General features: G+C 46.3%; 1 protein-coding gene and 1 pseudogene across 2 annotated transcripts in view; both read right to left on the bottom strand.

Moving 5' to 3' along the window:
* slc39a11 (solute carrier family 39, member 11) overlaps nt 1-21,566 on the bottom strand; it is a 118,826-nt gene that overhangs the window by 79,702 nt on the left and 17,558 nt on the right. For both annotated transcript variants that reach the window (XM_086195752.1, XM_086195753.1), the window contains exon 4: nt 12,068-12,226. In XM_086195752.1, the coding sequence (XP_086051878.1) occupies nt 12,068-12,226 (159 nt within the window). The remainder of the gene's footprint in view (nt 1-12,067; nt 12,227-21,566) is intronic.
* Nucleotides 4,715-8,250, bottom strand: LOC147239257 (exportin-1 pseudogene; annotated as a pseudogene).

The raw sequence follows: 21,566 nt of genomic DNA, 5'->3' as shown, positions 1-21,566 counted from the left end.
CCCTCAGGGAGAGAATGAGAGGAAGAGAGGGAGAACGTGGGAGAAGTAGTAGTGCAGTAGAGGTAGTAGTGCAGAAGAAGTAGTAGTGCAGTGGAGGTAGTAGTGCAGAAGAAGTAGTAGTGCAGTGGAGGTAGTAGTGCAGAAGAAGTAGTAGTGCAGAGGAAGTAGTAGTGCAGAAGAAGTAGTAGTGCAGAGGAAGTAGTAGTGCAGTAGAGGTAGTAGTGCAGAAGAAGTAGTAGTGCAGAGGAAGTAGTAGTGCAGTAGAGGTAGTAGTGCAGAAGAAGTAGTAGTGCAGTGGAGGTAGTAGTGCAGAAGAAGTAGTAGTGCAGAGGAAGTAGTAGTGCAGAAGAAGTAGTAGTGCAGAAGAAGTAGTAGTGCAGTAGAGGTAGTAGTGCAGTAGAGGTAGTAGTGCAGTAGAGGTAGTAGTCCGGTAGAGGTAGTAGTGCAGTAGAGGTAGTAGTGCAGAAGTAGTAGTAGTGCAGAAGAAATAGTAGTGCAGAAGAAGTAGTAGTGCAGTAGAGGTAGTAGTGCAGAGAAGGTAGTAGTGCAGAAGAAGTAGTAGTGCAGTAAAGGTAGAAGTGCAGAAGAAGTAGTAGTGCAGAAGAGGTAGTAGTGCAGTAGAGGTAGTAGTGCAGAAGAAGTAGTAGTGCAGTAGAGGTCGTAGTGCAGAAGAAGTAGTAGTGCAGAAGAAGTAGTAGTACAGTAAAGGTAGTAGTGCAGAAGAAGTAGTAGTGCAGTAAAGGTAGTAGTGCAGAAGAAGTAGTAGTGCAGAAGAAGTAGGAGTGCAGAGGAAGTAGGAGTGCAGAAGAAGTAGTAGTGCAGTAGAGGTAGTAGTGCAGAAGAAGTAGTAGTGCAGAAGAAGTAGTAGTGCAGTCGAGGTAGTAGTGTAATTAAGTAACAATTACATTAATGCATGAAAAGTACTTTGAAAATATTGTGGTCTGCACAGGATGAATCGTAGCATGAATAGAGTATAAATATATTTGCAGCACATACAGGAAGTACAGGCGTCCACTCGGTGTATGACAAGTGGCCAGTGGCCATCTTGGGGGTGGTACCAGGGGTCAGAGTGCAGGGAGTTATAGAGTCAGGAGGAGGACAAAGGTGGATTCCTCCTCTGGGACCTGCAGGCCAGACACAGCAGCCTGGGACTGGATGGCAGCCTCTCGAATGCCGGGAAGAGAGAGTGGGAGGGGTCCTTCAGGATCTGGGCAGCCACGCCGCGGACCTGCTGCTCACACACAGAGGTGGAAGTCCAGGATCCAGAGAATGAGCTGGTCGTCCAGGGTGAAGTTTAGGTGGAGCCTGTCAGGATGTGTGGCTGCAGGTTGTTAAAAGCAGAGGAGAAGTCTGCAAACAGAAGCCTGGCTGAGGTGTTGAGAAGCTCCAGGTGTGGATGTGTTGATGATGAAGGCGTTGGCGTCACCTCCGCCTACGTGAATTGTAGGGGGTGGAGCTGTGAACCTGTCCAAGAGAGGATGTGCTGTTTAATGACCCTCTCCATGGCTTTCATCACGTGGGAGGCGAGGGCCACTGGGCTGAGGTCGTTAGGGGTCTTCGGAGAGTTCCTCTTGGGGATAGGTGTGTGTATGTATGTGTGTGTGTGCGTTGTGTGTGTGTGTGTGGGGGGGGGGGTATGCTCAGGTCAGGCTGGGGTTAGCAGATGAACTCCACAGGCTTCCTGAAGCTTGTGAGCTGACATGAGCCAGAAACAGAATACAGAGGCTGGAGAAACAAAATGACGGAAACAAACAAGAGCCAACCAACAACCAACGAGCTCACATGGGCTCCTCAGGCTTCAAGGAGCTGGAATGACAGAGGGAAGGCCGATGTAACAAGCAAGATGGCGGCTCTGCCAGCGTTAGCAGTAGCAGAGTGGACGGGAATGAATATAAAGGAGTGAAAGTTGATGTAAATAAGTTCCCATGGGCTCACAAGAACGCCGCAAAAAGCTTCTAGGAGCTCGTGAGCTGACACGAGCCTGAAACAGGACAACAAAGCCGAAATAAAGAGAAGAAGCTGACGTAAACAAACAAGATGGCGGCTCTCGCATTGGAGCCGGCCGGTGTTAGCGTTAGCAGCTGCAAACGGAAGTGAATAAAAAAAAGAGTGAAGTAGAAAGGCAGTAAGTTCCAGTGGGCTCACCTGAAGTAAATGGCCTATCCAGCAGGTTAGTGAGCTCCCTAGGCTGGAAACAGAACACACAAAGGCCAAATAGGCCGGTCGTCCACATGAGCGGTGACCCAGAACCGCAACGTGAATCAATAATAACCACAAGAGATTTTTCTGAGTCCGTCTTAACTGAAACACCACTATAATATCCAGGTGAAGAGGAAAATTTCAGTGACATTTCCAGTACTAACAAGCTTTATTTATAGCTCACAATTATTTCCTGTCCTTGACACTGCTGTTTTCAAATTCCATGACTTATCCAGCTTTTTCTCAGGACTGCAGGAACCCAGTGAATGTCTGCGAGTTTCAACTTCAGAGAGTCTGTTGAACTGATGACAAATGAAAAACTGCACAATGGAGCTGCAACAACGGTTACTAGCTGACAACATCAGTGCCTTCGTGAGACCAGATGTGCAGAGCAGATGGTTTGAGGCGTAATCCAGAAGTACCTGAAAACAGTCAACTTCATACGAGTGGGATGCTAACGGGACTCAGATTAAACGTCGTCTCAGGTGTTAAACTTCCGAAACAAAGAACTGGTGTGTGCACCAGCGTGTTGGTGTACTCTGGATAGGATGCGGTCCTTCCCTCCTCATCCTGTCTGTGCGTGCGTTGTGTGCACACGTGTGTCATCTTGTATGACGGTGCATGACTGTGATGTGTCAGCTGTTCCTTCATATGTAATTCATGTCATTGCTGCTGTCCTGGTGTGACTGTAGAGCAACAGCTGTTCTGACTCTGTGTGTGTGTGTGTGTGTGTGTGTGTGTGTGTGTGTGTGTGTGTGTGTGAACCCGAGGTGAGACACATGGCACACATGCTTTGATTCAATTAGATATTTACACGAGCACATTTTGATTTGTGTTCCACTGGAACCACTTTTTTGCTTCACGAAAGGGTTACATAAGCATGTTTCCCCTTTTCAGGAACTGAATGTTTGCAGACATCTGATACAAGCGTGCTCACTCAACCTGAGAGAATCCTGCAAGCATAAAAAGGGCCTGGCTTTGTTTGTCCCAGGGAATTTAAACATCCAGTCAAGATCTCTTCACAAGTCTGAGAGGAGTCCAAATGTCAACACACACACACACACACACACACACACACACACACACACACACACACGCACACACACGCACACACACGCACACACACACACACACATCAGGTTTGCTCTTGGCAACGATGTCTGGCTGTGTGAAGCTGCTCTTCCCTCAGCACCAGGTCAGGGCGACAGAGGCAGAGATGTACATCATCAAAATCTGGACAAAGTTTCGAGGCAACAAAGATGCCACATAAACAAGCAGCAGGTTTAGCCACGTCAAAGCTGGACTAACTACACTCCGACTGCAGAATACATGAGTAGATGTTCAAGCTTCATCTCGAGCCTATCCTGAAGGTTTTATCTCTGTATCCCACCCTGGCCACCCCAGTAAAAATGGCCTGGATACGTCACTGGGGGTCAAACATCTGATTACACTTCAAATTTAATTATGGTTCCGTATTTAGAAATGTTGTTGGACACATTTGATCCCAGTGGATCATCAAACATGTGTTTTTTGAGTTTGTTTCTGCTGTTCTGCTTGGTGAATCATTCAAGCTTGAGTGTGGTTCGAGGAGAAACTGATTGCTGACACAGAGCAACAATCACAGCAATCGTTGCAAGTACACACCAATCTGCTGCACACAGGTGTGGAAAGTGTACAACTGAAGCCTAAGTCTTAAGGAAGGCAACATTTTTCCACACCAGGGATTTCAGAGAAGCAGAGTGGGCTTGAGTTTGATTGCTGTGTCCCCGCCTTCATCATTGGTTGTACTGGCCCACAAGCAGCTGCTACTTGCATGTTAACATACTGGACTTGGAGCTTCATCTTTGTCTGTGTGCAGGTTTGTTCCCACTTTCTACAGCTGTTGGATGAATGCGAGTAAGCAGGGCAGGATGGAGAGAAAAAAATTACCAAGAGAAGTGAAGAGAGAATCCACTTAGATGTCAAACCAATTTCCGATGTAGAATCAAGATGGTGACATCTCCAGTTACCATGGTTCCCATCAGCACCCTGCACATATTCCTGATCTACAGGCTGCAACCATGCAATTTCTTAGAAGAAAGGGGGGGGGGGGGTCTTTGAACCTTTGTGTTTATACAAATCACAACCAACAGGCCACTGTGCCGTTTATCGACGGCCTTTTTTGTGAGTCTCGGGGCAGATTTTTTTTTCATTTCATGTTTCCTCTTCAACTGACTGAAGATTGAATTGCTCAACAAGCTATTCCCAAATGTTGATCCAATGAAAAATAAAAGCCTTGAAATGAACCAAACCACAACTGAATCCAGCCCTGAGCTGCACGGTGTATCGCCAACAGTGGGCCAATGGAGGAAAACACAGCGCTACCCACATACTCAATCATGCAACTGACAGCACACGGTTCATTCTAATTCACCTTTATTTAATGGGAATGTCACATCGGGATTGAACTGTTATTCACCACTGAGACCTCACCAAGACAGAGTGAAAATAACAGCTTAAATTAGTAAGTAGTAGTTTAGGTGAAATATCTTTTAAACAATGCAAATAGCATTAATTGTACAATGGATTTCATAAACAGTGTTGTAGCAACAGTTTAGGCACATGTTGAAAAATAAAAATAGCATTGAACAAGCTGAAATACTGAAAATGAATATGATTTAATGATCAAGAAGAGTTGAAAAAGTTTTTGAACAGCAGATTTCTGTATCCTGGATGTGGCTCCCTGGCGGCCAGTCAGGAGGAATAGCAGGTGATGGTCCGAGCTCGACGCGCTGGCTCCCTGCTGGCATCACATCTCCTCCAGCAGCTCCTGGAGGGTGAAGTATGCCCAGACTTCTAGAGGTTGCGTTTCTTCTGCTGGGCCTGAAGCAGAGCTGCCTCCCTCTCCTGCAGGAACAGGTCTGACGTATCCTCACCGGTAATCTCCTTGATTTGCACCAGGAAGTCTCTCAGGTGCTCCTCCAAGGCAGGAATGTTCTGGTTCAGACTGAACAATCCTGTCACAAACACTTGCAGCTGGACGTCTAGGAGATGCGGGAAGACTGTCTTCAGTAGGCTGGCGATGTAAACCTGGACATGCACCAGGTTGTTGGTTGGGATGGTGGCACTCAGGGTCACGTTCACCTTCCCCCTCTCTACCTGGGCCAGCATGTAGGCCAGGATGGTGGCGTGCATCGTCAGACCTGCGGTGTGCGATGTGTCCGTGACCACGGCGAGGATGTGCTGCAGGACCTCGAAAAAGTAGCTCTGATAGAAAATGTGGCTAACTACTTCCTCTGCTGCCACTTTCTGGAGGAGAGTGTAGAGGATTTGCAGACCTCTGTCTTCAATGGTCCTCTCTGTATGCCTGAAGGCCCAGATGATGGCGTGCAGGACCTGCTTGAAGTGTTCAGGGCTGAAGTACAGGAAAGCCGGGAAACACTGGGACACTGCTGCGTGGAGGAGGCTGAACACATGGACCCGGTGTTCCGGGAACTCCTCAAAGTTCTTGCCAATCATGTCCAATGTGCAGTAGAAGACGGCGTCAAAGATCCTGTTGATGTTGTTGGTCATGTGGACTCCCAGCTTGTTCACAATGACCTCCATGGTTCTGAGGACCTCAGGCTCTCTAGCAGCTGGGACGTTCTGCTTGTAGTCCAGCAGTACTGCGTCCAGAAGGGAGGGCATAATGTTCTCTGCTGCCATGTGAGGGTCCTGAGAGCAGCTGACCCAGCCTGAGATGAGCTGCAGAATGTCCCTCTTTACCGTGATCATACTGCGGATCAGAGGGTGCTTGGCCACCATCTCCCCATGGTTCTGGAAAGCCGAGGAGACGGTTTGACTCAGGCCCTTGTACACGTTGAGCATGTTGAGGTACATCCGTCCCAGCTGGACCACAAACGGATGCCCGACAGCTCTGCAGGCACTGATATTGATCCTGAGGATGCTGCTCAGCTGACGCAGCGTCTCCTCCTCCGTCAGGATGTTCGTGTTCTTGGTGGCCTGCAGGATGATCCTGTCCCAGGCCTGGTTTGGCAGGACCAGGTACCGCTCCATCAGACGCACCTGTACGTCCTGGTCCTTCTGAGCCCTGATCAGAAATCCAACAGCCTCAAAAAATGCGTAGACATGCTGTGGCTGCAGGTGACAGATGACGGTGCTGATGGTGTTGAGGATCTCATTGATGAAGGGGGCCTCCTCGCCCACCTGGACACGAACAAAATGGCCTGGACACTCCTTTGCTATTTTGAAAAATGTGTCACAGGCCATGTCCTGCACCCCATCGTGGGTCAGATGCATGAACTCCACCAGTTTAATGATGACAGCCTTAAGGAAGTTCCAGTGGTCCTTCATGAACTTGACGTACTGGCCCACAATGTACATGACATTGGAGGCGACGTTGAGCTGGTCCTTCCCGCTCTTCTGCTCATACAAGTTCAGGAGGCCACTGACGACTGTGTGCAGGACCCTGGTCTCGTCATCTTTCTTCATGACCCCGCTGATGGAGCCGATGGCCCAGCAGAGAACATTAAGGTTTCTCTGAGACCACTCGGCACCGTTCACCTGGTTGACGAGTCGGTGAATCATGACCTGTGCAGTGTCTGCACTGTCGAGTTGGGCCAGATTCACCAGCGTGTCCCTCATGGTCTTGTAGATGGTGGTGGCATCCGTTCCGTGCATTTGCTCCCTGACCACCTGACCGTGGTCATTTTCCACCACCAGCACATCTTCTGGTTTGGCCATGCAGCTCACCATCAGCACGCGTACCTGTGAGAGGACATCCTGGTAGAGCTTCTTACGCTCCTGTCTGCATGGCCGCTTCAGAGCGCTGGAGTTGGAGAAACGGTTTTCTTTGTATAACTCCAGAGCTACAAGATGGCTCCAGTAGTCCAGACAGATCTTGAAGATCTCTGTCTCCTCCACCGCTGACAGAAGCAGCATGTAGCTGTGGGCCTCCCTGAACATCTCGCCCAGGTTTGGCCTCTTCTCCAGCAGCTGACCGTGTCGTTTCAGGAAGGCGCTGAGAAAGAGGCAGAGATTATGGATGAAACTCTGCTCATCATCCTTGGCTTTGGCGTAGGCCACTTGAATGTTGGTGTTCAGGGGCAGAATCTTCTTAAGCTGGTCCACCGTGAGCTTAAAAAGGAGGATAAACTGCTCCTCATACTTAGAGGCGCTCACTCCAGCAATCTCTGTCAAACATTTCAGTGCCACGTTTCGTAACATGGCAACATTGATGAACTCAACCAGGTTGCTGATGAGGTTGGAGTGAAAGATGGCGTGCAGTATCGCGTGCTGACGGCCCAGGTTCCAGGAAAGGAGACGGAGGAGGGTCTCCAGCGTTGAGCACACCAGGGGGGCATTCTGTGTGTTGCTGAGGACAAACAGGCACAGCTGGAGTATCTGAGGGAACTCAGCACTCAGACTGTCCTTCAGGTGCTTGGCCTTCTCTTGGGTCATCTGACCAGCAGAGAAGTCAAACACCTCCTCGCTCAGTAGCTTGAGGATTGTCATGTTGTTCTGACATAGACTTTCGCTGGTCCGACTTGCGCCCACAATGTCAGTGATGAAGGTGGGCCAGTGTTTGGGCCACTCCTGCTTCAGCACCTGCACCAGGATGAGGTTGAGCTTGGAGAGGAACACCCCCTCTCTCTTCATCCTAGCTGGATCGCAGGACGTCTTAATGACCAAGCACACAATAAACTTCTTGATGATCTCACACTGGTTCCTGTCCAGACTCTTCCAGCGGCTGGTGATGAACTTCTCCAGAATCTGGAGTGCATAGTACTTGGTCTCCAAGTACTTTGAGCGCTCCAGGATGACGTTGACCTGGGTCCAGGCATGTGGGTGGTCCACCAGGTTTGTTAACACTTCCTGGGCTACTTGTTGCAGGACTCCGGTGTGATGGTACATGGCATCGATGACGTTGTCCAGCAGGTTGATGTCAAAGTGCTGACTGAAGTCCAGCAGCTTTGTGAAGGGGTGCTGCTCCAGTGTTGCCATTGTGCTGCTTTTGAGGGTCTAGCAGTTAGCAGTTAGCACCAAACTGTGTTGATGTGTGGAACAGTTGTTGTTGAGACGGCGTAACTAGTGAACCCCGCGTGCTCCATTATATCCTGCTGACATGACAGGTGACTGTGATGTGTCACTTCAAGATGACTGAGATCACAGTGTGAGATGACTGAGATCACAGTGTAAAATGACTGAGATCATGGTTTGACTCCTGCCAATCAATTTTGTACACAGGAGAACTTATTGACATGTTAGGCGTGTTGAGATGTTTTTCCACTGTGAAAGCTTCCTGAGGACATCAGCTCCTGGCCATACAGTATCTGCTGACTGAGAGAGAACAGAGCAACTGACTGTCAAAGCGGGTTTTTGTACCCGCGTTTGCTCGGCATTAGGTTGCATTCAAGCTTCCAGCAGACGCGGGTCTGAGCTCCCACTGTGAGGCTGCGTGCCTGTGTTTTTCTCTCTCGTACGTCATCGCGCTGACAACCTCGTCATTCCACAAAAAAAGTGCGCAGTGTCTCAAATGCCAGTGATGTTCCCATAAATCACAGAGGCCCTGACGGTTCCAGATCTGCCGCCGGATCTCCTCTTCACCGCGGATGGCGAGCAGCTCGAGGACTTCACGATCTTGCCAGTGCGCTGCCACGATCGTTAAACAGATGTGCAACATCGCCACACAAGTTGTTTATAAACACGGTCGCGCCTACCGGTTCACGTTAGGTGGGAGTTCCCATGCATGACGTAGTTAAAGGGACTGGAATTCAGGCTCAAGTGACAATCAATCAAATGGGAAACCCAAATATTTATGTACACTCATGTGTACATGTATGTATACATGTATGTATTCTCAACCAAGCCATCTAAAACTCTACATCTGTGTACTTCTAGTGATACTTTTCCTTTGAGAATGCATTGTTGCTCGCTCCCACTTATGATGCCAACAATTTAGTTTGTTTGTGGAGGTCCGATTCAGACTCAAAGTCATAACAGTAAAATTATAGCATTAGCATACAACAAGCTAACCCGTAACAGGGAAACTCTTAAATTGTTTCTTTCATCTGAAGGGTTTAATCATCCACAAACAAAGCAAAAAAACTGGAGCAAGTTTATCACCTTGTTTTCTTCCAAAAAGGTGTGCCAGTGCAGTGACTTGACATGAATCCCAGCAGAGCCAACTACATACGCACTGGACTGCTTTGGAGAAGCCACCATCCACCCTCACTTCCACAGGTTTAAAGGCAAGCAGAGCTCTTCTTTCATTCTTGGTGCCAGAGAATTCATACCTAAACAGGTTATGTATATGCTATAAAATAATTTCATCCCTTTCAGGGTCATTTTTCCCTCCATCACAACAGTCATGACCTACAACTCCCTCCCTCCTATTCCATTACCTCCTATTGGATACGCGTTGTCACAGCGCCAAACCCAAATTTAACACTTTTTTTATACTTTTTTTCATGTGCCAAGCACAAGGACACCAGCTCCACCCCTGCACCATCTGTTTCTGGGAATATGACATGCATTTGATTTAGTCTGGCCAGAATAAGTGGTCGCACTGACCAAAGGAAGGGATAACAGGTGGCGAATAAAGGGGCAGGGGAATAAACCATCGGGGCAGAAACCCCTCCGTGTCCCCCAGTGATTCGCACCCTGGTTGCTGCTGTTTCTGGAAGCTTCACACTCACACGTTGCTTACAACAAAGATACGAGGTCTGTAGCGCCACTTGTATATTTTTTCATACTTTGGGTATTCTGATGCGTGCACAATTAGTTTAACTGGCACGAACACAACAGAAACAGAGGGAGAAAAAAGAATGTGTGTCTGAGATGAAGACAAGCCTGAGTCAAAACACCCGCAGGCAAGAGACAAATCCCAGGTCATAGACAAACATCTTGTGACAGGACACATGACCCACACCTGAACTCTGGTGTAGCATCAATACATCTAGAGGCTCTAATAAGCTCATCTCCACTTCTCAAGTAAGTATTTGTCTTCCAGAAATAGACCGACCCATTTCACTCAGTGCAAATGAAAGTGACAGTCACACATCAGAAGCCAAAATTCACTGAGGCAGCTTTCATAATCGTTTTGCGAACACTGGAGTTTTCTGGATCCATGATTCCTAATGATATCCCTGGAGTCAGATGATGGATTCGCAAATTATAATTCAGTGGAAGTTTCCTAAAGAGGGCTATATAATTACATACTGATAAGAGCCAAAAATGGAGGACAATGGCTGACTTAATCAGGAAGCCTTTCTTAGAAGAATTCTATGTAACGATGAAAGCAAATGGGATGGATTCCAGGGGGACTTTTTATCCATTTAAAGATTCATGTGATTTTAAGACCTTTAAGAGCATAAATCCACTTCCATCTCCCAGAGAACAACTGTGCGAGTTATAAATCAAGAACCGTTGCTGTTTTCTCAGACTGATTGAGGGCTTGGTTTTTAACTGGTTTGAGGACACTGTTGGCTGGAGGTTCATTGAAGGAGGGAGGTGCTGGACCTGCTCTCCTTAGAAAGTGTCAAGAGAGAACTTTAGTTGAGAATTGGCGCCGTACAAATAAACCTGACTTGACTTGACTAAACACTTTTAAATTATTATGCAAGCGTTACGATATGATTTTTGGTAGCATGGGTAGTCTTTTCCTTTTGTTTCTCAACCACTGTATGTTTCTATTCTAGCCTCGTTCTCCAGTAGGGAAGGGAATGCTAACAGTCCTAAAGACCACCAAGTTCAGGTGTCGTGCTTGCAGGTGAGAAGTTTATTTTTAAATATATTGATCTCATTGACACATTGCTGACCTCTGTTGTAGGACTGAGTCGTATAAATTCAGTAGCACGGCAACCTGCCGCATTTCTGGCCACCTTGGCCTTTGTATTGCACGTCAGCGTTACCACGGAGCTGCAGCAAAATACTCTTGACCAGACAACAGAGCATCTTCACCTGAGCCGAGCTGCTACTTCAAAGCTAGGAGACCAGTCATGCGACTGGCCGAGCTAAGAGGGGGATTCACCTCTTCACCAGTTGACAGGAACTATCCGATGCTAATAAACTCTACGTGGAACCCACCTGACGTGTGTGACTGAAGGATGCGTTTGGTCTCTCTCTTGTTTCTCTCATATACCGACCACTTAAACTTAAACGAATGAAAGCTGACCTTCTGCTTTGTCTCTTCTTATTAGTTTAACCATCTTTTGCGGCCACTGCTGTAATTTTTCAATCATCATGTTTTCACTCTGATACAGTAGAGGGCGGTGTTGCACACTTTGTGACAGAATACTGCAAAATGTAGGCTCATATACAAGTCTGCTGGCCGACTTGGGAGCTCCTCAGTCGGGCAGAGGAGGAGGACAGATGTGCGGGCTTTCTCAGGACCAAGCCAATGACTTTTGTGTATTTTTTTACTGTATAAAATCAAAGTAACTAACAGGAGTGAATGAGCAAAACCTCTAAACACATAAATACATATACATCCATTTTTTTGTAAACCACTTCTTTTGTTAAAAAAAACAAAACATTTTCTCAGCTTCTTGTTTGAAAACGAGATTTCTTGACGAAAGTGACTTTAATTCAAGTCCTGATTTAAAATGCAAATGAGGGAAATCAAATGCTTTTCTAAATGAAAAAAATATTTTTCTTTTGTTTAGCGTGTAAAGTTATTAATGTTCATAGCACAAATAATCCAGGGGTCTTAAAAGATGAGGGAGAATGTTAGGAACACCAGCGTTGGCTGGCAACTTAAAGAAAATGCTGTCATGAGAGAGACAAAGTGGCTGAAAGACCCAGGTTTACACAAACATACAGATGTGCACTGCTCCGCTCTCCAGCGCGGAGTTGACGGTAAGAGTGAGTTTCTGTGTCAGAGTCTTACCAGTAAGGGCATGGCCAGGTCAGCGAAGTAAACGAAAGCTGCCCCCAGTGTAAATCCCACAGCCACAGGCACGAAAGCAAATGAGCCGTACTTCCCAGAATCCTCAGCCATGTCAATCGCCGGAGCCAGCAATGACCAATAGGAAGCAGCCAACATTACCTGAGCGGGGCGAGAGAAGAATAATGAGGAGATGTGAGGAAAATAACGTGTACCACATGAATGCAGTATAACTTAAACATATGTAGCATAATTTCAGCACATGAAAATGGGATATAAAAACGTGTCAGCAGAAGCAGAATCAGAATCAGAATCGGCTTTCTTGGCCGAGCATGTTCACAACATACTAGGAATTTGACTCCGACAGTTGGTGTCACTCATGGAATGAGCAGAAGAAACATAAACATAACATAAACATAAATCATAGAAAAAAAATACAGTAGAAAATATATGCACCTGTGCGAAGAAGATAATATGTACATGATTAGTGCCGTTGAACAGGAGTGTGTGACCACTCAACAGTGCAGCAGGTTACCAGATCAGCTGTTTAAGAGAGACATGGCAGTGGGGAAGAAACTGTTTTTCAGTCTTGTTGTTTTTGTGCGCAGGGCTCTGTAGCGCCTACCAGAGGGGAGGAGTGAGAACAGTTTGTGTCCAGGGTGAGAGGGGTCTCTAATGATGTTCCCTGCCCTCTTCCTGACTCTGGAGGAGTACAGTTCCTGAATGGAGGGCAGGGGGGCTCCAGTGAGTCTTTCGGCAGTCTTAACTGTGTTATTACAGCATCTCATTTTTTCATTGTTTTGATTCCATCAAGCACTCAAGTAAAAACAGAGTGAGCCGAAGGCTACGGGACCTCTACAGGGTAACGGTGTACTTGAAAAATATGACTGGAAGGAAACAGTCCTAGTCATCTTGTACTGCTGAGAAACACTGATACCAAACTCAAAACACGGAACGTCTCACCCGTTACCAAGTGTATTTCTGTTCATGCGCCTGGGCCGAGTGTCGGGCTGCTTGCATCAAGTCCGTCAGCTCTGTCAGAGTCACGACACCACACTGCCTCTATTCATCTGGCATGATGACAGGAAACAGAACTTCTTGGTTGGTCCTCAAAGCGCTCGTCAGTGTTGTCTTGTTCACACCCATACTGACGGGTGGAGGCCGCCATGCAGGCACCACGTCGGCGGAGTAACCAGGGCAGCAAGGGTCAAACCAGAGCCACGTCCTCACTTAATGGGTTTCAACACGACAATCCCTCCCTGTTAAAAGGGTTTTCTATGGAGTTTTTCCTCAGTCGATGTGCGGGTCTAAGGGCAGAGGATGTTGTTATGATGCCATGTGAAGCCCTTTGAGACAAACTGTTGGTGAAAACGGGCTCTACAAATAAAATTGCCTTGCCTTGCCAATCAACACGGCCAGCAATGCTGAAGTCACCGTCGGCTATTCTGAACCAGTGCAGCGTGTCTTTACAACACTGATGATGCTGCTTTGCTTTGCTCCCATCAGACAAAAGCAGTATTAAGCATGAAGAGTAAAACCATTTCTCCTTCTTGCCCTTGTAGCGTTCTTCTCAGTGGGATAACATGGAGGTAACAAACTATCTATCCATCCATCCATCCCTCCATCCATCTTCTCCTTCTTCTCCTGTTGAGGGTGGTGGGGGTGGAGCCTATCCCAGCAGCCTTCCCCCTGGACAGGTCACCAGTCCATGGCAGGGCCAACACATAGAGACAGACAACCATTGGCTCTCCCAGCCACGCCTACGGTCAATTTAGAGTCTGGATTAACCTGGTCCCCTCTTGATGTCTTTGGACTGTGGAGGAAGCTGGAGTACCAGAGAGAACCCAGCAGGAACAGGGAGAACATGCAGACTCCACACAGAGAGATCCCGTGCCCGAGCCAGGACTCGAACCTGGAACCTTCTTGCTGTGAGGCGATAGCGCTGACCACCGTGCAGCCCCAGGGAACAAACTAGATCCACGAATTCCTCAAGTAATCACTGGCTGCAAGCATCCACAAGTGCAGCTGAGTGTTAATGTGGTTCAGTTTAGGACTAATATGAGTACTCACACAGCAACCAAAGTGTGACACGGAACAAACTGACGGATGGTAGAATGTGTGGGATTGACAGAACGACTGGGCAATGCAGCACATCACTATACAGTAGGGATGAACTGATTACCTGGCCAGGTAAGGAAAAGGCCCTGCACAACAAACCTAATCAGACGTGTTTCTCTAGTTTACTCTGACATCTAAGGTCACACTGAAAGACTGGAGAGCATTTCCAAAGCAAAGATTCCCCCTGCGCTGAATAAGATCCTGACATCTCATCTCGAGGACACTACAGATATTAGCCTTTGTTATGCAATGTAGCACCTCTGCTCTCAGACACAGCGGAGCTGCAACCCTGAGAACATCGTGTTTTCTGTGCCAATTGAGTGGAGGCGGGTAGCCATCTAAATGTTAATTAGCACATATTCAGAGAGCACATAAGAGGAGCACTTTAGCAAACTGCTGTCACGGCAGCCAAGCCCCAGAGGTGTGCTACACAGACAGATAGAAGAGCACAAAACCCACGTCTGTGTGTGTGCGTGTGTGTGTGTGTGTGTTACAATTCATGCCTCAGATCTCCAGGACAACAGGATTAACATGAAGATGGAAACGTTTCTTTTTTGTTGGTTGCTATAACCACACTTCAGCAACAGAATATAGGAAGGCAAAAGCTACAAGTGGAGCAGTGGTTTTCATTTCTAAATTAATTATGTGGCATTTTAAGAAATGTGCCTTTTTAAATTTTTGCCTCCAGCGGTTTGAGAACAGAGATAATACCGGGAAGTTACAGCCTGAAGCTTGAACAAATTCGGCAAATAAATAGGCATGACTTTCAATAAAATTCCTCTCAAGTATTTCAGTTTCTCTACAAAATAAACTGGAATAATTTGTAACAGCAAAGGGACAGTTCACCCAAAAATGGACATTCAGTCTTTACCACCTCAGCCAGATTGAAGTTTCATCTGATCAGTAGTGACTAGTACCTGATCAGTAGTGGCAGTAGTACCTGGTCAGTAGTAACTAGTATCTGATCAGTAGTGACTAGTACCTGATCAGTGGCAGTAGTACCTGATCAGTGGCAGCAGTACCTGATCAGTAGTGGCAGTAGTACCTGATCAGTAGTGACTAGTATCTGATTGGTAGTGACTAGTACCTGATCAGTAGTGGCAGTAGTACCTGAACTGTAGTGGCAGTAGTACCTGATCAGTAGTGGCAGTAGTAACTGATCAGTAGTGGCAGTAGTGACTGATCAGTCGTGGCAGTAGTAACTGATCAGTCGTGGCAGTTGTACCTGATCAGTAGTGCCTAGTACCTGATCAGTAGTGGCAGTAGTACCTGATCAGTGGCAGTAGTACTTGATCAGTGGCAGTAGTATCTGATCAGTAGAGGCGTGTTTTCTTCTGTTCCACTCGTGCTGCTTTCACTGACCACTGGTACAAACTGAACTGAGGGACTCCAGCAATGATCTCTCCACTCGTGCTGCTTTCACTGACCACTGGTACAAACTGATCCGATCAGGACTCCAGCAATGATCTCTCCACTCATGCTGCTTTCAATGACCACCGGTACAAACTGAACTGAAGGACTCAGGCAATGATCTCTCCACTCGTGCTGCTTTCAACGACCACCGGTACAAACTGAACTGAGGGACTCCAGCAATGATCTCTCCACTCTTGAGCTGCTAACAAACCAGAGGAGACACTAGGAATGCCTCAAGTCTCTGAAGTTCTAACACCACCACTCCTGCATGGCTGCTTCAGGGTTCTTCTACAAACGTCTTCTTCCAAGGACCCCAGGAGTCGTTCCAGCTGCAGCCAGATGTCTGAAGGACAACTAGCTCATAGGCTTCCAAGCTGCACTTTAATGGCCAATTTCATGTTGGCATCTTCCAACGGCAGAGAGGAGCAACGGTTTGAAATGTTCGGAATTCTGTAGCTTTAATAATGTGACACAAGAGTGGACCACTGGGGGGCTGCTGGCGGTTCAGCCGGAGTTTTGGTCGGTAAACATACAGACCTAAGACCTCAAAGCACTTGAGTTTAAAAAATATGACTTTCATGTCAAAACAAGTCTTAGTTTTTTCAACCCAAGAAAGTCATAATTCAGAGCTCAGAGTTCTTTTGTTGTCGTTGGAAATGGAAAACAAGATGATGCAGCAGTGGAAAACATTAAAAGCGCATTTACTGCGGCTGTTCCATCTGCTCACTGCCGCCAGGTCGCAGGGCGCGGAGCATTACCGGATGACACACAGACTCACATTCAGTGCAAAAGCTGGATAAACATATGTGAAGGACATCATCCAGATTAAGATACAAATAAACCAACATAAAAAATAGAAAAACCTCCTTTTCTGTTCACTGGTTTTCAAGCTCACTGCATCCTGCATCATAATTTAGTCAGCAACTGCTGCTGATCTTCTCCCCAAGTTGAAGCCATTCTATCAGATCCAACGCTCCGGAGCAGAAACCAAAACAGGGAAGCCACTCGATTGTGATGCTTGCGAGTAAAACTGCACTCCCACGGGCCACGAAAATGCAAACATACACACAATCATCTGGCATTTTTCTGCAATGAGAGCAGCTTTGATCAGCATTAAATCCAAGTGTTTATCGGCTCGGCTTTGGTCGGCATCGAGGGGAACACGAAATCTGCGTCTGGAGCTTCCAAGCTATCAACACGTAAATGGAGGCAATGGAAGCTTCGCAGTTTTTGTCATCACAGTCAACAATCCAACAGTGTGTGTTCGAGCAGCTACACTCCAACGCCCTTCACTCGTTGGGTCTGAAAATTGGGATTTCCATGTCACAGGACGAATACAGGAATATCTGGTTCTAACAAATCTAATCTAATCTAATCTGACCAAAAAGCAGGCTGAAGCCACCGTCTTCCACGCTGCTTTGACTGCAGCTGACAGAGACAGAGGAAGTGCACTCTGGCACCGTCTACACAACCTCTGTTCACCTCGTGCATTAGTGATGATGAACGTGATGCACCAGAAAAAAGAAATACCAGAAACAAAGGAATCAGTCAGCTTTCCTTTTTCTTCTTTAACCCGAAAATAAAAACCTGTGTGCGCAGTGGAAGAGGGGTATAATTGTGATATCAAGAAACATTGTCTTGGACCCCTGGATCAAGTCACCGGAGTAAAGAAGTGATGAGAAGCATGAACGGTGATGGTGAGGTGTGAACTCAACTTCCCTCAGGGCGACTGATGAATATTTGATTTCTCCAAGTTCCTAACACAACTGCAGCGTTTTCCAGCATCGATCATTGCTTTCCAAGATGAAGACGACACAAAAGGACGTGATTCGTGTCCCAAGTCCACGTCTGGTTCTGCCAAGCCCTCGGCATGTGAGGCCAGTACAACCTTCACCAAAGACTGGACTTGATGAGGACTCAAATAAGCGTTGGGTGCACACAGTGACACCAAGTACCTCCAACATCTCTGGAACTGCAGTTGTTTTAGTGACTCTAAAAGGGAGAAAAATCCTCACCACCTTAAATTTAACAAAACGGTTTTAAAAAGTGAAGTCGGCAAGAGGCAGTTGCGGTATGAGGTGATTGTGTTTCATTGTCTGTACCTTCCAAAGCAACATATTCACACTCCAGTAGCTGTATGTGGTGGTTCTGTGCCTTTTTGTGCGCTCTGGTTGTGGTGTTCTCATGCCAGCAGCTTTCAATTTAGCTGACAACGGGACGTTCACAAGACGAGAGTCGCCAACGAAAAATAGCTCAGCACACGGACAACCTGAGAACATGATGACATCAACAGGGAGGGAACAACGATGCTTTATGCTTTATAATGTTGTTCCAGTTTGATCTCCGTCTTCCACGCCATCGGTGCCGTGATGTAAGAATTCAGCCCGTGAGTTAATTACCTCGATGGATCAAGGAGGCTAAAAGGGCAGAGAAGACAACCGGCTCTGCCGACACCTGACGGCTAGGCTGAGGTTCTGTGCTGCAAGCAGCCTGCTCCATCTTCATCCCTCACTTCCAGCAGCCTAGAATCCCAAGTGAAAACCTACTGAGGAATAAATCTGGCCTTGTTTCCTCTCCAATCAATGTCTCCAATTCCATCCATCGAGATTCTGTCCATCTAGGAGCTAATAACCTTCACTTTCTCCAGATCATTTGTCTCTTCAAAGCTTCATCGATCTCGGCGCTGGGTTCCTGCGACTGCCTCCTCTCCGTCTCTCCCCATGGCTCACTTCATCTCTCTCATTCTGCCCTTCAAACGTTTCATCTAAGTGTTGCTGTCAATGGACCACTGAGGACTTCCCTCCGTCTCACATGACGGTCGTCTTCTTTCCACCGCATGCAGAGAGTTTCAGGATGTTTTAGATTCTGGTAAAGACGATGAGCTGCGTTTTAATTCACAGCGACAAATCTGGACATTCCAGCAGCGCTGCCGTAGAACTGAGCTCCCCGCATAACATGAAACTTTTTTATAAGTACATATTTATATTTTTATGAGTATATATTAATATTTGTATAAGTATATATTTATATTTTATGAGTATATATTAATATTTGTATAAGTATATATATTTATATTTTTATGAGTATATAAATTAATATTTGTATAAGTATATATATTTATATTTTATGAGTATATATATTAATATTTGTATAAGTATATATTCATATTTGTATAAGTATATATTCATATTTTATGAGTATATATTAATATTTGTATAAGTATATATATTTATATTTTATGAGTATATATATTAATATTTGTATAAGTATATATATTTATATTTTATGTGTATAAGTATATATTAATATTTGTATAAGTATATATTCATATTTTCAACATCAAAGCCCCCGAGGGTTTATTTGTGGTGTTCACAGTGTTTAAAACCTTAGTTTAGCAATTTAGCACACATTAATTTGCTTAGAAAAAAAGCATAAAAACAGAGCAGCTTAGTTTGATGGAATTATTTCTTTTCTGTAATCAATGTTGACCTACACGACACTGAGGAATACAGTCATGCATGCATAAATACATGCAGGCATCAATAACAATTCCAATCAATTCATGTTCAGGGTTCTCCAGGGACTGAACTGTATTGATTGGGTCAAAAGGTCCGTAATTTATCTCAAACAGCATCATCACACCGAAGTGAATGACAGCGGCGTCACCGACACTGACAGCAGGCACCAGGGTAAAACTTTAATTATATGCAAAGCTTCGGCCAGCTCTGCATGCATATACATAGATAAATGCTGCATGTCAGGGCTCCACCGAGACTCCAGTGGCTCAACCCATCAAAGTGAAGGTTTACCGTGTGCTCACTTCCTCTCTGCTCCGGAGGGTAGCCAACCTTCCTGAAGCATCAGTCGTGCCGCTGCGTCATTGCTCTTGCTCTGAAGACAATGAGCAGATATACTGAGAGATTAGTCCTAAACTCATTCGCTGAAAACGAAAAGACAAGAGACCGTTGACAGGAATGAACTTTCCATATTAAATGAAACAGGACCCTGTGGATCTACCTCACTGCTGGAGCAAAGCTTTTGGGAGGCTTCTAACCCTCCTCCCATGCATATTTGCTGTGGCTGTTTATCTCTGCTGAATGATTGGCCAGAGGGCACTTGGAGAGCGAGTACCTTCACCTAGGCAGCCACAGCCAAACCCGAATGTAAAACAAAAGTGCAGTTTTTCTCGGGGTCCTCCTTGGCCTCATAGTTTTACTCAATTCTTCCAACAGACAGACAAACAGCACTGACATCGTCCCTTCCTGCCCATCCAACCTTACTGGCTGGAGCCCACTGCAGCTGTGACTGGGCGTCAGGCAGGTACACCCTCACGCTCACACCTCAGGGTGATTTAGAGCCTCCAGTTAACCTAACATACATGTTTTTGGCATGTGGGAGGAAGCTCGAGCACCCAACACAGGCACAGGGAGAACATGCAGTCCAAGAGCCATCCTGCTGTGAGGCAACGCTGCTAACCACCGCAACACCACGCCGCCCGTAACATTACCATCTTAAAGATTCAACATTTTATACCTTTGCACAAATTGTACACATGCAGATCAAGAAATGTAGCATCGGTTTACAAGGCTAAAGGCAGACTACACCTGGTCCATGACGTGTAGCATTTCGAGGAATCAGTTGGTGAAGCCGCACTGACCCTGACAGTCGTGCGAGACAAGTGTGTGACTGTGTGACAGATTGTTGGTCTATTTTTGTTAATGCCAACACACAATGACATTAAAAAATGTCAGAAAGGGATGACTATATTTGTGCAGTGGGGCAGATGGAACAAAGGGAAAAGACATCCATCAAACCAAGGAAAACCTGATGCGCCCCACTGACGTCTCCCTGACAGCACCAGCGCCGTCGCTGCGTTCGTCTACAGCCGTGCTCACAGCTCAGGGGGCTCCTCTTCAGTTCAGCCAGTAGGTTTACATGCACAGTTTCATCAGGCCATGCTAACAGTTAAAACTACGTCTGTTATCCCTGTACACATCAACAAGGAAGAATACGATTATTCTCCAAAGTACTGCACTGATATCCACCTCCAGAGCAGTGGGGTTACCATTGGTCCAGTTTTAGTCCGACTAACACAATCAACTGACTGATGCTTCACAGTGGGCTAGCAACATGCTAATAAATAAAGGTACTACGTCCACCATGAATGCAATCTCAGTTGAGTTTGTTAGCATGCTAACATTTGCTGGCACCAAAAGCAGCTGAGGCTGATGGGACTTTTTAAAGGATGCAAAAGACTTAAGAAAAAATAATTTAAAAAATAACACATTCACAGAACTTTAGAAAGGTGCAGAATGAAAGTCTAAAATTACCTGGAAATTATTATATTATTATAGCGGTGAAGTAATTATTTAAACATTTTTATTTGATCCAAAATGTTGTTAATATTTCTATTCCAAATGGTTGAGACTCTCTGAACCAGCAGCGTGAACAGGCTGGTACCAGGTGTACCAGGTGTGTCATTGACCAGGAGCTCAGGAGCTGCAGGTGCTCATTAACCAGAAAAGCGTCTGAGAAGCGTGAGGCTTCGTTCTGATCACGTTTCAAATGCTGTCAGACCAGCAAAGCTGCAAGACGAGGGTCAATACTGGTTCAGCAGCTCTATGCTGGTCTGGGCTGGGGGACCAGAAGGACTGAACAGCCATGCTGAGGGGGCCACTTTCAAAAGGACAAGCTAAGCTAACGGTTGCTAACGGACAAGAGCAACAGATCAAGTTAGTAACTTTAGCCTCTGACAGGCCCAAATTGTTATTGTTAGTGTGAGACATCATCACCATGGTGATGAGGTTGACCACATGATTTGTCAAGTCTTATCAATATTCCACCTCTGACCAGATATGGTTAGTTAAGACAACCTGGTGAACAGGAGACCAGATTCGTGCAGCAGGAGGGAGGGAGACACCTGCTGACCAGGAGGTGGACGTGTTGAACATTGTACCTTTAAGTATATAAA

The sequence above is a fragment of the Aulostomus chinensis genome, chromosome 23, assembly GCF_037954235.1.
Source record: "Aulostomus chinensis isolate RoL2024-O1b breed Wild chromosome 23, RoL_Achi_v1.0, whole genome shotgun sequence".
Classification (NCBI taxonomy): Eukaryota; Metazoa; Chordata; class Actinopteri; order Syngnathiformes; family Aulostomidae; genus Aulostomus; species Aulostomus chinensis.
Note: the sequence above shows the minus strand (reverse complement) of the source record. Positions and strands in the feature narration are given on the sequence as shown.